General features: G+C 54.0%; 1 protein-coding gene, 1 long non-coding RNA gene and 3 other non-coding genes across 6 annotated transcripts in view; 4 read left to right on the top strand and 1 right to left on the bottom strand.

The window, feature by feature from the left end:
* Positions 1-7,795, bottom strand: part of ZNFX1 (zinc finger NFX1-type containing 1) — a 28,315-nt gene extending 20,520 nt beyond the window's left edge. Inside the window, exons 1-3 of one of the 2 annotated variants that reach the window (XM_051844938.2) lie at positions 7,619-7,795; positions 5,879-5,993; positions 906-2,714 (exon numbers count right to left, since the gene is read on the bottom strand). In XM_051844938.2, coding sequence (XP_051700898.2) covers positions 906-2,714; positions 5,879-5,939 — 1,870 coding nt within the window. In that variant the 5' untranslated portion in view covers positions 5,940-5,993; positions 7,619-7,795. Of the gene's footprint in view, positions 1-905; positions 2,715-5,878; positions 5,994-6,833; positions 6,962-7,618 lie in introns of those variants that run through there. The other variant, XM_070051712.1, reaches the window with a different exon arrangement.
* A 97-nt stretch (positions 7,796-7,892) lies between these two features.
* On the top strand, positions 7,893-10,884 carry LOC103352391 (uncharacterized). Its single transcript, XR_011379842.1, has 6 exons — positions 7,893-8,306; positions 8,578-8,667; positions 9,811-9,853; positions 10,120-10,171; positions 10,395-10,494; positions 10,727-10,884. It is a non-coding gene; the product is annotated as an uncharacterized lncRNA (long non-coding RNA).
* LOC127491241 (small nucleolar SNORD12/SNORD106) lies at positions 8,423-8,513 on the top strand. The gene has a single exon (XR_007919827.2). It is a non-coding gene; the product is annotated as a small nucleolar SNORD12/SNORD106 (small nucleolar RNA).
* On the top strand, positions 9,651-9,739 carry LOC127491242 (small nucleolar SNORD12/SNORD106). Its single transcript, XR_007919828.2, has one exon. It is a non-coding gene; the product is annotated as a small nucleolar SNORD12/SNORD106 (small nucleolar RNA).
* Positions 9,925-10,016, top strand: LOC127491240 (small nucleolar SNORD12/SNORD106). The gene has a single exon (XR_007919826.1). It is a non-coding gene; the product is annotated as a small nucleolar SNORD12/SNORD106 (small nucleolar RNA).
* Positions 10,885-13,432: the final 2,548 nt, after the last annotated feature.

The raw sequence follows: 13,432 nt of genomic DNA, 5'->3' as shown, positions 1-13,432 counted from the left end.
CCAAATAAATAATCCACTGGTTCACTCCCCATATGGTCTCAACAGCTGGAGCTGGGCTGATCTGATGCCAGGATCCAGGAGCTTCTTCCGGGTCTCCCATACAGATGCAAGAGTCCAAGGACTTGGGGCATCTTCTACTGCTTTCCCAGGCCATAGTAGAGAGCTGGATTGGAAGTGGGACAGCCAGGACTCGAACCGGAGCCCTGGGATGCTGGTACTGCAGGCGGTGGCTTTATCCACTATGTCACAGTGCCAGCCCCTAATAAATAAAATCTTTAAAATAAAAACGGTGCTTGGTATATAGTGCTATTAATATTTGATACTATTTAATTAAAAATAATATAAAATTGAAAAAATTAATATACTCGTTATGAAGCAGAGATAATGAGTCTTCCCTAAGTTTGACCTCTAGCAACATCTTTTTTAAAAGATTTATTTATTATTTATTTGAAAGGCAGTGTTCTAGACAGAGAGTGAGAGACAGAGAAAGAGATTTTCCAGGCACTGGTTCACTCCCCAAATGGTAGCAATTGCTGAAGCCAGGGGCCTGGAACTCCACTGGGGTCTCCCATGTGTGTGGCAGGAGCCCAAGTACTCAGGCCATCCTCCACTGCTTTCCTAGGCACATTAGCAGAAATCTGGATAGGAAGTGGAGCAGCGGGGACTGGAAGGAACTCAGATACGGGGTGCTAGTGTTGCAAGCGGGGACCTAACCCTCTGTGCCACTTTGCTGGCCCCTCTAGCAGCCTTCCCGAGTCTTCTGGGTTTGGTGTATCACTGTGCATGCCAATGGTTCCCATGGGAAAATCACTACGAGCAGCTACTTGATGAGACATTCTATTTAGAAACACAGTATCCAGCCTATCTCAAGGCAAATGTCACAGGCTTGAAAAGTTCTGTCCTACCTGTTCCAGGAGGTCCTTGAATGATGGCCAGCTCCCTTGTGAGAGCGAACTGCAAGGCTTCCATCTGGGAGTCGTCCAGCTTCAGGGCTTCTTTGGAGGGCCACTGGCCAGGGTCCAGGATGTTAACTCTCGCATGGCTCAAGGCCTCGGGGCTCCTCAGAGAGTCCCCAGTGACTGAGGGGTTCTCTATTAAGGGGGTAAAATCGTATCTGCCCCCCATCAGCAAGTATCTGGGCTTTTCCACGTGAGAGTCGCACTGCACGATGTTCCTCTGGAAGGGCACATCCTCCTCCTGCACCTCCTGGAGCCCCTCCAGGACATGCCTGTAGGCCTCAAAATAAGCCGTGGTCTCCACCATCAGGAAAGAGTCCGAAGGCTGGACCTCGGCGAGCAGCTGCTGGCTCTGCTCGTTGAAGCCGAGCTGCACAATCCCTCGGCACAGGTCTTCGTGCTCCCGGTTAGATACAGTGGCAAAGAGGAATGTTTCAAAGTTGTCCTTGGACATGCACACCAAAGACCCATAGAGCAGCCGCTTGGAATTCTGCCAGCGAACAAACTTCAGTGGTTTTGTGTCAAACTGAACCTTGTAGACGATGCCTGAAGACGAGCACACAGGCGTGATAATCCTGGCATCGAAGTAGATTCGGATGTCGTCGAACTTCCTCCTCCTCAGGCCCTGGTCTTCAAAGCTTTGCAGAAGCTCTAGAATGCCTTCCCGTAGGGGTCTCACAAAGTCTTCTCGCAGGAGTCGGAAGTGGGTATCCAGGTAGACAGCCGTGCTGTCATATTTTCCAGAAATGATGTTGGGCCGAAGGAAGGGCCTCTCGTCCAAGTGCACTTCATTGTAGGTGGGGTAAATGGGCACGGTCCGGTAGCCCTGCACGTGGCCTTCTGCTTCAGGCTGCACTAGAGTGTAGGTGTCCACTCTTAAAGTGCCCTCTCGTCTTTTCTCCTGCAGGTGTTCAACGATGGTCTGCACCTTTTCCAGGTTCTTCTCTGTCTCCTCCTCTATGTCCACACCAGAGGCTCTCAGCGCGTTCAGGGAAGCGGGCAGGAGGGAAATGAGCATGGACGTCTCCTGCACAGAGCTGGCGGGGAAGACGCTGACAAGGTCCTGCAGCAGGGAGATGATGTTGCTCAGGTGTTCCGGATACTGGTTTCGCACGTCGGGAAGGGGCTCGGTGATCATGCCGACCACGTAACCGGGCAGGCAGACTTTGAGGAATTTGGAGTTCTTTAATATGCCCAGCACGTGCAGAATGCTCTGGCGGTCCATCCTGGAGCTGCAGGCCTTGCGCAGGACTCGGCAGATGAGCTCCAGGAAGCTGGGTTTCATGGAGGAGACAGACAGGAGCTCCTTCAGCCCTGCGCTGGTGGCCAGCGTGATGACCACCTCGGAGGCGTCCTTCTGAAGCAGGCTTTCGAGAAACTTATAGCCCAGCTTCTTCACCTGCTGCGGCTGCTCGGCAGGCTTCTGGCCGGGGGGCCGCCACTGCTGGAAATTCTCACTGAACCACGGGGGTCTGCGGTTTCTACCCTCCTGATTGCCGTTTCTCCGCCTGGCGTCATTTTCCTGACCATGTCTTTGGTCTCTAGCTTCATCACTGGGATGCCCCTCCTGGTTCCTCCTTCCCTGATGTGGGTTCCTGCCCATGGCTGCAAACCTCTCTTCCCTTTGCCGGTGAGGAACGGCAGGGTTGTTGGCCCTAGGGTGTCTTCCAGGGTGGCTGGCTCCTCCTCTGAGAGCATTGGCTGCTGGGTTATTGGCCTGACTTCTAGGTCTATGTGGTAATTCTCCATCCACAGGCCCTAAACACAATGGAAACAGAGGGAAAGCATAAGAATCAAGGGCAAGGAAACCCAATAGGAAAAAATGATCATGCTCTCATTTTCCAAAATAATCCCTTTAAGGAGCTCAATTTTTACTGAAGGAGAAAAGGATTTCCTACCGAGTCATGTTTTAAAGACTATTACTGCGGCTGAACAGATGATGAAAATAGTGTTCTCCCCAAAGGACATAAAAGGGAAAAGGAACCAGCACCTCTGAGTGCGTAACACATACTGGAAAACAGACGCGTACTGTATCTCATTTACTCTTTCTGAGCTGGTCTCAGTTTCAGGGGTCACACAGATGAGCTCTTGCTTCCAGTCTCCAGCCAGTTCCAAGTAACAGTCAGACACGGGTTTCAGGGCCAACGAGCCCTGGTTCAAATACTGGCTTGGTCACTTTTTCACTGTGTAACTTTAGCCAAGTTCCCCCAGTTTCTATGCTGTGGTAAAGATTAAATGGGGCCGGCGCTGTGGCGCAGTGGGTTAACACCCTGGCCTGAAGAGCCAGCATCCCATATGGGCGCCGGTTTGAGACCCAGCTGCTCCACTTCCAATCCAGCTCTCAGCTGTGGCCTGGGAAAGCAGTAGAAGATGGCCCAAGCCCTTGGGCTCCTGCACCCACGTGGGAGAAGTTCCTGGCTTCAGATTCTGCACAGCTCCGGCCGTTGTGGCCAACTGGGGAATGAACCATCGGATGGAAGACCTCTCTCTCTCTCTGTCTCTCTCTCCCTCTCCTCTGTGTAACTCTGACTTTCAAATAAATAAATAAATCTTAAAAAAAGATTAAATGTTTATACACTGCTTATTATGGGTAATGTATAGCATCTGACACATTGAAGCAAGGAACACCCTCCCGACTCTGATTCTGCTAAACATTTACCATAATACATTTATCAAGTGGAATAAAACTATGAAGGAAAAACACTACCCGACTTTGCCTAACGTCAGCAAATGCAGTTTGAATGGGAAAGAGAAAGGTGTGGCTTCCTTTACCAAGATATTTCTGAGCTGCAGACTGTGAATCAGGAAAACGAAACTCACATTTAGAGGCAGGAAACCGAAAAGTGAAACCTAAGTTCTCTTCCCTTCTGCAGCCTGAGTTCAGCCTGCCGGTCCTGACTGTCACGCTCACGCGGGAAGCTGGGGGCGGGGACGCCCTCACTGCACAGGGGCCAAACTCCTGCTGGATCTGCTGCGCGTTTCCTAAGTGACCTTGCCCAGTATACCCAAGTCCAGTTTTTCTCACTTTCCTTTCCTCTCCAATGGACTCTGGAGCTGACCAAACTTAGCAGAATAACATGGGCATTTTAAAAACAAACAAATAGGACTGTACACAGTGATTTAATGATAGAGAATGCTCTAAAAGCTGTAAATGCACATTATTTTTGAGATGGTCATATCATTTCTGGACATCAGATGCTAAGTCCATTTATGTGTAGTTTCCCATTTTGTACTCTGTAGAGAAAATGTTAATGTGACAACATAAAGGAATATATGGTAAAATGTAACTGAACTCTTAACTTTTTAATAATTGCTATGTTCATATTTACTTTTCAAATTCCCAAAATACAGAAGTTCTTCTTTTAATATTTTGATTTGATTACAGTCTTGGGAGAGCAGAAAATTCTAACATTTCTCCTTCTTTCAACATTCATACAGCTCACAAAATACAGTCAGAGTTGTTCCTCAACTGTAACACAGCTACAACTTAAGAGGACACGCTGCAAACTGGATGGAACACGGGAGCTGTTTGCTCAGACGTTCTGAGCACAGTGAGTGCCTGCACGGAAGTCGCTCTGCTTTGACGGCTCGGACTCTAGACCTGCGCAATGCAATACAAAGCCGCTGGCCACACGTGGCTACGAATCATGCAAAATGTGGCTAGTCCAAATTCATTTGTGTAAAATTCACATGGAATTTTTAAGATTTAGTATCAAAAAATTAAATATTTCATTAAATGTTTCTACTGATAACATTTTTAAAAAAGATTTAGTTAGTTATTTGAAAGTGTTACCAGAGAGAGAAAGAGAGACAGAGAAAGGAGTCGTCCATCTGCTGGTTCACTCCCCAAATGGCCTCAACAACCAGGGCTGGGCCAGACCGAAGCCAGGAGCCAGGAGCTTCTTCCAGGTCTCCCACAAGGGTGCAGGGGCCCAAGGACTTGGGCCAACCTCTGCTGCTTTCCCAGGAGCATTAGCAGGGAGCTGGGTCAGAAGTGGAGCAACTGGGACTTGAACTGGTGTCACTATGGAATGCTGGTGTTGTACGCTGTGGCTTAACCAGCTGCGCCACAGCACCAGTCCCTATGGATAACATCTTAAAATAATAACATTCGAGTATTTGGGGAAACAAAAATATTATTAAAACTAATTTTCTGATAAAATAATAGCATTTTGGGGCCGGTGCTGTGGTGTAGCAGGTAAAGCAGCCACCTGCAGTGCTGGCATCCCATATGGATGCCGGCTTGAGATCTAGCTGCTCCACTACCAATCCATCTATGGCCTGGGAAAGCAATAGGAGGTAGTCTAAGTGCTTGGGCCTCTGCACCTGCATGGGACACCTGGAAGAAGCTCTTGGCTCCTGGCTTTGGATCAACCCAGCTCCAGCTGTTGTGGCCATTTGGGGATCAAACCAGTAGATGGAAGACCTCTCTCTCTCTGCCTCTGCCTCTCTGTAACTCTGACTTTCAAAAAAAGAAATAAATGAAATTAATCTTTTTAAAAAAAAGATAGCATTTTGATATATTGGGCTAAGACACCAGAATAAACTTCATTAAATGAGCATTAAATTTGAAAAATAAATTTCATCTTTTTCTTACTTTTTAAAACGACGCTACTAGAAAATTAAAAATCATGTTTTTGCCTTGCATTTCTGTTGGACCGTGCTGCTCTAGACCAAAGTTGTTTCCCTTTCTGGCATCTTATTACTGTTGTTGCTAACGCGAGCTGCACCCACTCAGCAGGTCTCTTAGGGAAAGAGCAGGGCTGCCTGTTTTTCAGTCATTCATGCTGTAGCTAAGGACTAAGTTAAGCTTTCCTGGAGAGATACAGGCAATCTTTGGTGAGCCTGCGCGTTCATAGGGAACCTGACGCCTTCTCTTACTTCCAGAATCTGCTTCTCTTGAGCTAGGAAACCTCGCTCACCTCTTTGGTTGGTATGGGGATTCCTGGGCCTGGCCTCCAGCCGAGGTCTTCTGTCCTCCATGTCTGTGTCACTTGAATTCCTCCAAGTTCCCGTGGCTTTCAGTTCTCCGGGACACTGCACAGGGTGAGAATCAGCACTGCTCTTCAAACACACCCCCTAACAGCAGAAGCCGAGCACCAGGAAGCCTGTCCTGCTGCCTCTGCGTTTTAGCGACTTAGTTAATAACTAAGAGTAAAATGCAGAGCTAAACCACAGGCACGAGTGCTCAATGCTGTGGGGCCCAATTAGGATGGAGAACATGAAATGCACAATTTCGGTGATCTCAAGTGTCCAAATTCCCCCTTCTTGGGGGTCGGAGGAGGAGCCAATTCCCACTCAAGGGTGTATGCTGTTAGCTACGTTACTGAAGCAGTTACTAGGTTTCGGTTTCCTCTCTCATAAAGCAGACAACTAATGTTGCCAGGGCAGAAAGGAATGCATAGTTGTCAATCCAAAACCTTGCACTTGGCCCCCAACCTGGCATGTATGCCACACTGTGCTCCACAGCTTGGGGAACCCTATGGTTTGCACATAATTAGTGAGCAGTTAGCCTCATCCTACTCTTGGGAACACAGCCAAACGAAGGAGCCCTCCACTCCACTGAATCAAGACAAACAGAGTGCATGTTTCAGTAGAGGAGGCTTCCATCACAAGGCCTAGCATCTACAAGAACCAGCTAGCAGCCCCCAATTCTTCTCCTTTCTCTGTCTCAACACGGGTCCCACAAGAGTACCAGGAAGGAAGCCCCCTAAAGGGAACTTCTCAGTCCAAGCCCCCGCATCGCAAGGGCTGGGACCGAGGTGACTCAGGGCTCAGCGAGGCTTTTCTGAGAGTGTCCCCACTGAGTTCTAAAATATTCACGGCCGGAAACTGCGAATGGGTTTGGCATTATACGAGGGGCGCTTCTACCCTCACCAGAAAAAGGAGCCGGGGCTCTCCCCTGGGGCTGCCTCTTCCCTCATCCTAACCCCCGCAGGCTCCAACACGCGGAGGCTCTCTTTTCTGATTTTTAAACATTTTCAGAGGGGGAAATCCCTTCTTCCTCTTGCTGAAAAACATTAAAACGGGCCCAGAAAATTCCCGGCTTAGAAGCGACAGAAGACATGTTAGGAAGAGCGGACCGGAGAGAAACAGGAAACGCACGAAAACAACAGGCTAAAGTGGGTTTTTTGATGATTCAAGGCCTAAGGGGCACGAAGAGGAAGATGAGTGACGGTCACGCCGGTGCCGGGGCGGGGGCCCGGGGGGAAGTCTCCAGGGTCCTGAGGGGCCCGGGCACTGCCGGAGGTGCCGGGGCTGCGGGGTGGCGGCCTCGGGGCGCGGGGGGCGCCATCCCCAGGCAGCAGCAGGGCACCGGGGGCCCAGAGCTGGACTCGGGCAGGGGCGGCGGGCGGGGTGCTGAGCGCGCCCGGCACCAGACGGGGGTGAGGACCAGGGGGAACCCCGATGGCGAGGCCGGAGGCAGAGGCGGGGAGGTGCAGGGGGCGGCGGCGGGGGGCGCGCAGGGGGGAGGGCTGGGGCCGAGGGCCGGACAGCGGCTCCGGGGCTGCGGGGTGTCACGGGCGCTGGGGACAGGAAGATGCCGAGCAGAGGCGCTGGGGGCACCGGGGCTTCCGAGGCGGCAGTGGCGGAGCGGCTCCGGGCGCCGGGGGTCGCGGGAGCTGGCCAGCAGGTGCGGGGCTGGGGCAGGGGCCACTCACCCGTCTCCGGCGCGTCCTCTCGCCGCCGCCGGCTGAAGCTCGCGCTCCGGCCCTGGCTGGTCGGCGGCCCCGCCCGGCGCCGCGCACTTTCGGTTTCCGTTCCCCGCAGGCTCTGGGCGGGGCGAGGAGCCGGGCGGGCGGCCCGGAGGAGGAGGAAGAGGAGGAGGAGGAGGCGGGGGCCGGGCCCCGGCAGCGGCGCCACAGCCCCCCACCCCGGCGGTGGCTGTCGCCTCAGCTCCCCCCAGCGGCGGGGCCGGCGGGCTCCGGAGGGCGCGGCTGAGGGGAGGGGACTGCGGGGGGCGGGCGGACTGGGCCCAAGGCCGTCGCGGGACTCAGTCGGTCCCGGCGGACGGGGGATCCGGCGGGCGGCTTGGTGCGCTTGAGGAGCGACATGGCGGTGAAGCCGAGAAGCCCGGGCGGCCCGCTGTGTCCAGAGAAGGGGGCGGGGCTAGACGCGGCCTTGCCGACCATTAGAGCGCTGCGCGACCCGGAGACTACATTTCCCAGGGGGCCCCGCGCGGCGCGTTTCGAGCCGAGTGCGCAGGCGCAAGAAGCTCTATGATTATATAAGGGCGGGCCTCGTCCCTGTCGGTCCTTTCGCGTCGGCGGCGGTTGGCTCGCGGTTGGCCTGTAGCATCGTGGTCTCTCGCACGATGTCTCCCAGTGTCGAAGCCCCGCTTTGTGTGTGGTGAGTGAAGGCCCAGCTGCGCTCCATCTTTACCCCGGCCGTCTCGTCGACTCTGCGCAGGTCCCCCCCGTCTCCCCTGGGGTCGCCCCAAGGCCGCGGGCGGAGGAACTGGCGCGGCTGGTGTACATGATGACCTCACTTTTTTCCCCGTCAGATCGGCCATGCTGAGGTCTCAGAACGCTTGCCAGTTGGTTCTGATACGCCAGCCGCGGAAGGCCGCGCCGGTCGGCTCTGGGCGTGGGGAGATGGCGACCGATGCCTTCTCTCGTAGGTCCGAGGGGACGGCACGGACGTGGGAGGCCGGAGTGACCTGGGCTTGCGCGGGAGCGCCAGATGCGGGCCTCGAACCTCGGTCTGCAGGGTAAGCGTGTCGTGGGGACACGTGCTTCGCGGAGCTCCCTCCGGGGGTTAAACTGAGCATTGGGTAGTTGGTCCTGTTGGGGTCGTCACTTCCGGAGTGAGGAGTCAGCGGTTCGCCCCCAGTGTGTCCCCGGCCCCGCACTTGGGCACCCACCGTCTGCTCCGGCGCGCTAGCAGGAAGCCACGTCTGGAGCGAGGGCCCAGAACGTGAGCCTGCACCCTGATGAGGCGGGGCCTGCAGGACCGGGGGCTTAGAGCTGGCTCTGGTTCTCTACTTAGAGGTTTACTGATTGTAACGGCAGAGGTGCGGAGGTCTTCCGTTCACTGGTTCACGTCCCAAATGACCGCAACAGCGGAGGCTGGGCCAGGCTGGGGCCAGGAGCTGCGGCCGCGTCTCCCACGTGGCTGCAGGGCCCAGATCTTGGGCGATGTTCTGATGCTTTCCCAGCCACATAAGCAGGGAGCTGGATAGGAACTAGCAGCCATGTGGGTTTCGGGCCCTGTAGGCATAGCCTACCCCACAGTTCTTTAAAAATGCTTTGTTTTGTATCACAATTCATTGATAAGTTCCTAGAGAAGAAATCCTTTAAGAGACGTTTCCAAAGTGAAGCAGCCTTAGAGAAGTGATGTTTAATATCTTTAATGCCACTTTTTTAAATTTGAAAGGCAGTTACAGAGAGAGGTATTCCACCCGCTGGTTCGCTCCCCAGTGGCTGCAATAGCTCTGGCTGAGCCAGACCGAAGCCAGGGGCATCTTCCGGGTCGCCCATGTGGCCGCTGGGGCCAGAGACTTGGGCCGTCTTTGATCTGGCGTCTAAATTTCTTTGCACTCGTGCAGCAGTGAGGTACTTCCAGGGTGTGCTGTCTGTGGACGCAGCCTTGGAATGTTCTCGCCTTAGCCAGAGCCGTTACTCGGACAGTGGAAGCTCTGACAGCAGAGGTTCCGAAGTGGTGTGGGGCAGGAGCGTGCCCACCGAGCTCCCCGCTGGCGTGTATGATGACTGATTTTTTCCCCGGCAGATCGACCGTGTTGATCTACCTTCTCTAAGCCAGTTTCTGTCTGACCCGCCAGCCTCGGCAGCATGCCAGATCCTGCCGGCCCAGGCGCCGGGGTGACGGCAGCTCGCCTCTGTTTTCTTCACAGCTCGCCATGCTTGGGATGGACCTAGGTGACCCCTGTGGGGAAGGTAAGTGGAGCCCAGGTGGCCCTCAGCTTGGGGATTGCCTCCTGGGCGTTGTACTCGCCCAGACTCACGCGGCCCTTGCAGGTGATGACATAACTTTTTTCCCCATCAGATCGACCCTGTTGATCTAACTACACGATTAGCCAGTTTTGTCTGATGCATTGGCCACACAGGAGCTCTGGTCCTGCTTCCCTGCACTCTAGTGTGGGTTGTGCTGGCTCTGGGTTCTTCTGCTCAGAGGTCATCTTGGCTCTGTCCTCTCCCTACAGATCAGGAGTCTGTGTGGCAGTGCGTCGGTGTCTGATCTTCGTCCTGTAACAGGTGAGTTCGCTGCTTTCCGCCCTCGATCCCATAGCAAGGTGATGTGCACCCTAGGGCCTATAAGGAGTTTAAGCCCTTCTTCTTGACGTCCAGGTCACCTGACAGGATTCAGCTGATTAGTTGTTACATACAGACCTTCAAGCGTGTAGAAATGAATGTTTTCTCAGTGGATCAAATGTGTGGTTCCCTCGTTACTCAGGGTCTCACTTTCTGAAATTTTTAGGTGAAAGGCAGATGCCAGCGGCTGGGGCCAGACTGCGCTGAAGGTGGACACACCAGCAGGAGCTGGACTGGAACGTGGGCCACCACACCTGTCCCTGCAGGTATGGTAGTAGTTGAGATTAGAAGTGTTGACTTCAGACGCATTATAAAATAGTTCTGTAGTCACAGTGCTGGAAGGCAGTTTGAGGAAAGATACACTGGTTCACTCCCCAGCTGGCTGCAGCAGCTGGAGCCAGGAGCTTCAGCTGGTCTCCCACGTGGGAGGCAGGGCCCGGGCTAATGGCTCCATGTCCCTGACACGTAGTCCTAACTGGCCACTGCTTGTGTTTCTAGAATGTGCTTTGGAGCCGCCGCACGAGGCCCCTGACCTGAGCCTGAGGAGCAAGCTCACCCCCGCTTCGCAAGGAATCTGCGTTATCAGACTTGGGGAGAACCTCTTACCTCTGTAGCCTGTTTGGAATGAAACAATAAAAATCTTTAAAAATTCTTAATCAGAATGTCCTTGTACTTGGCCCGCAGGAGACAAACACTGAACAGTGGTGACAACACGCAGTTGGATTATTTGCTTGGCCCAGGTTTCTGGTTTCTGATATTTGGAAGGCAGAGTGACAGATCTAGGCATGGCAGGAGTGCCTGTAACGCCTGAGCCCTCACAGGATGCTTCCCTAGGCCACGGAGTCCTTGGTTTCCCACCTACAGGCTGGGACATTGCCAGTGGGGGGACCAATGGGCTGTGCTGTCACCAGAGCTGCTCCTGGCTTGGCCTCCTGGTGGGTTGTGCTGGGAGGTGAGGCCTGGAGCCTGGTGGGAGGGTCTGGGGCTGCTGGGTGTTTCCCCAGGGGCCTGCAGTTTCTCTGGGCCTGGCCCCGCCCCATCTGAGGCTTCCCAAACAGCCAGATAAAGCCTACCAAGCATCCTGCACTTCACTGAAAGAAAGGGGACAGATGATTGTAGTCCTGGCTGGTGGAGGGGTGAAGCCAGTGCCAGGATCCCATATGGGCGCTGGTTTGAGTCCCGGCTGCTCCACTTCCCGTCCAGCTCCTTAATTGTAGTCTTAGGAGGCGAGTGCCATGGAGGAGTGGGGAGAAGTCATGAAGCATTCCTGTTGTGGATTCCAGTGTGGCTTTGGGATCTTCTTGCCTTGGTGGGCCCATTCCTACCGGGTAGCTGGCACTGCACCCTGCGGCCGGTTCCCCACATTATGTTCCCCACAGCCCTTGGGGCCCGCTTCCTGTTTGTGCAGCTGCCTCTGACAGTAGCAATGGCTGGCCCTTCCATGCTCTAGTCACAACTCTTCCCTGGTCCTCCAGTCTGGATTCTAGGTGTAACCTCCTTTGACAATTGGAGGAGAGGTGAAGTGATTTGGGCCACCTGCTGCCTTCCCAGGTACACCAGGAAGGAGCTGGGTTGGAAGTGGAACAGCCGAGGTTAGAACCGGTGCCGTATGGAGTGAACAGCACCTATCTGATTACTGTCTGTTCAGGTGACGGCCAGGCTGTGTTCTAGAAAAACCCTGCAGGTAGCAGAGTGATGGGGGCTGGCAGTGAGGAGTGGTCCAGAAAGGCCTTTCCCAATGAGCCGGGGTGGGGGACCTGCCAGCCTCCGCTGGCCTGGGTCTCCATGGCTCCCCGACCTTCTCTTGCCCTGATGAGCTCCACGCTGAAACAGGAGCGGCCTCGTTCTGAGCAACTGCGCCATCTGGTGGCACCTTTTTGCAACGTCAACCTGTGCTACTCCCCTTGTACGGCAAGATTTGCTCATTCTATGTTCACTGCCACCTTGCTTACTGAGTGTCTGTGGTGATGGCGTTCAGCAGGGAGCAGGCGAGAGGCTGCCTTTTGCAGCTGACACCCTTGCGGAGGAGGCTGGCCCTGTGTGAATAATCACACAAATGGACCAAGTCGGGGGCCCTGGGCCTCTGCCAGGGGTAACGACAGTCCCTGGTCTTGTGCACGTGCTGCTTGATGACGTCCACATAGGCTGAGAACACAGACTGTGTATGGGGGGACATTGGCTAGTTTTTCAGTCTGGGTGCCCAGCAGGCAGGGAGGAGACCGTGGGAGACCTCAGGGGCTCCCCTAAGTCCAGCACCCAGCTAGGGCGATTTCCATGCCTGGGCGATTTCTAGCACATAGATGAGTCTGCAAATAGTGGGAGCTCACAGTAAACTACATCAATACATACGTATCTCCTGTGGCCATGGACATTACTGTCTTGCAGGTTTTATATTATTTATTTTTTAAAGATTTATTTATTTGAAAATCTGAGTTACCCAGAGAGAGATGGAAAGGCAGAGAGAGGTCTTCCATCCTCTGGGTCACTCCCCAATTGGCTGCAATGGCTGGAGCTGTGCCGATCCGAAGCCAGGAGCTTCTGGGTCTCCCACATAGGTGCAGGGGCCCAAGGACTTGGGCCATCTTCTGATGCTTTCCCAGGACACAGCAGAGAGCTGGATTGGAAGTGGAGTAGCCAGGACTCGAACTGGCACCCATATGGGATGCCGGCACTGCAGGTGTTGGCCCTACTCACTATGCCACAGCACCGGCCCCTATATTATTCATTTTTTAAATATTTACTTTATTCGGGGGCCAGCACTGTGGTGCAATGGGTTAAAGCCCTGGCCTGAAGTGCTGGCATCCCATATGGGCACCGGTTCTAGCCCCAGCTGCTCCTCTTCTGAGCCAGCTCTCTGCTATGGCCTGGGAAAGCAGTAGAAGATGGCCCAAGTCCTTGGGCCCCTGCACCCGTGTGGGAAGATCCAGAGGAAGCTCCTGGCTCCTGGCTTCGGATGTGCAGCTCCGGCTGTTGTGGCCATTTGGGGAGTGAACCAGTGTATGGAAGACCTCTCTCCCTGCCTCTACCTCTCTCTAACTCTGTCTTTCAAATAAATAAAATAAATCTTAAAAAATTTTATTTTACTTGAAAGATTTACAGAGCGAGGGAGTAAGAGAGATCTTCCATCAGCTGGTTCACTCCCCAAATGGCTGCAACAATTGGGGCTGGGCCAGTCCAAAGCCAGGATTCCAAGACACCATCTGG

This window comes from Oryctolagus cuniculus, chromosome 11 (genome assembly GCF_964237555.1).
Source record: "Oryctolagus cuniculus chromosome 11, mOryCun1.1, whole genome shotgun sequence".
In the NCBI taxonomy this organism is placed as follows: Eukaryota; Metazoa; Chordata; class Mammalia; order Lagomorpha; family Leporidae; genus Oryctolagus; species Oryctolagus cuniculus.
Note: the sequence above shows the minus strand (reverse complement) of the source record. Positions and strands in the feature narration are given on the sequence as shown.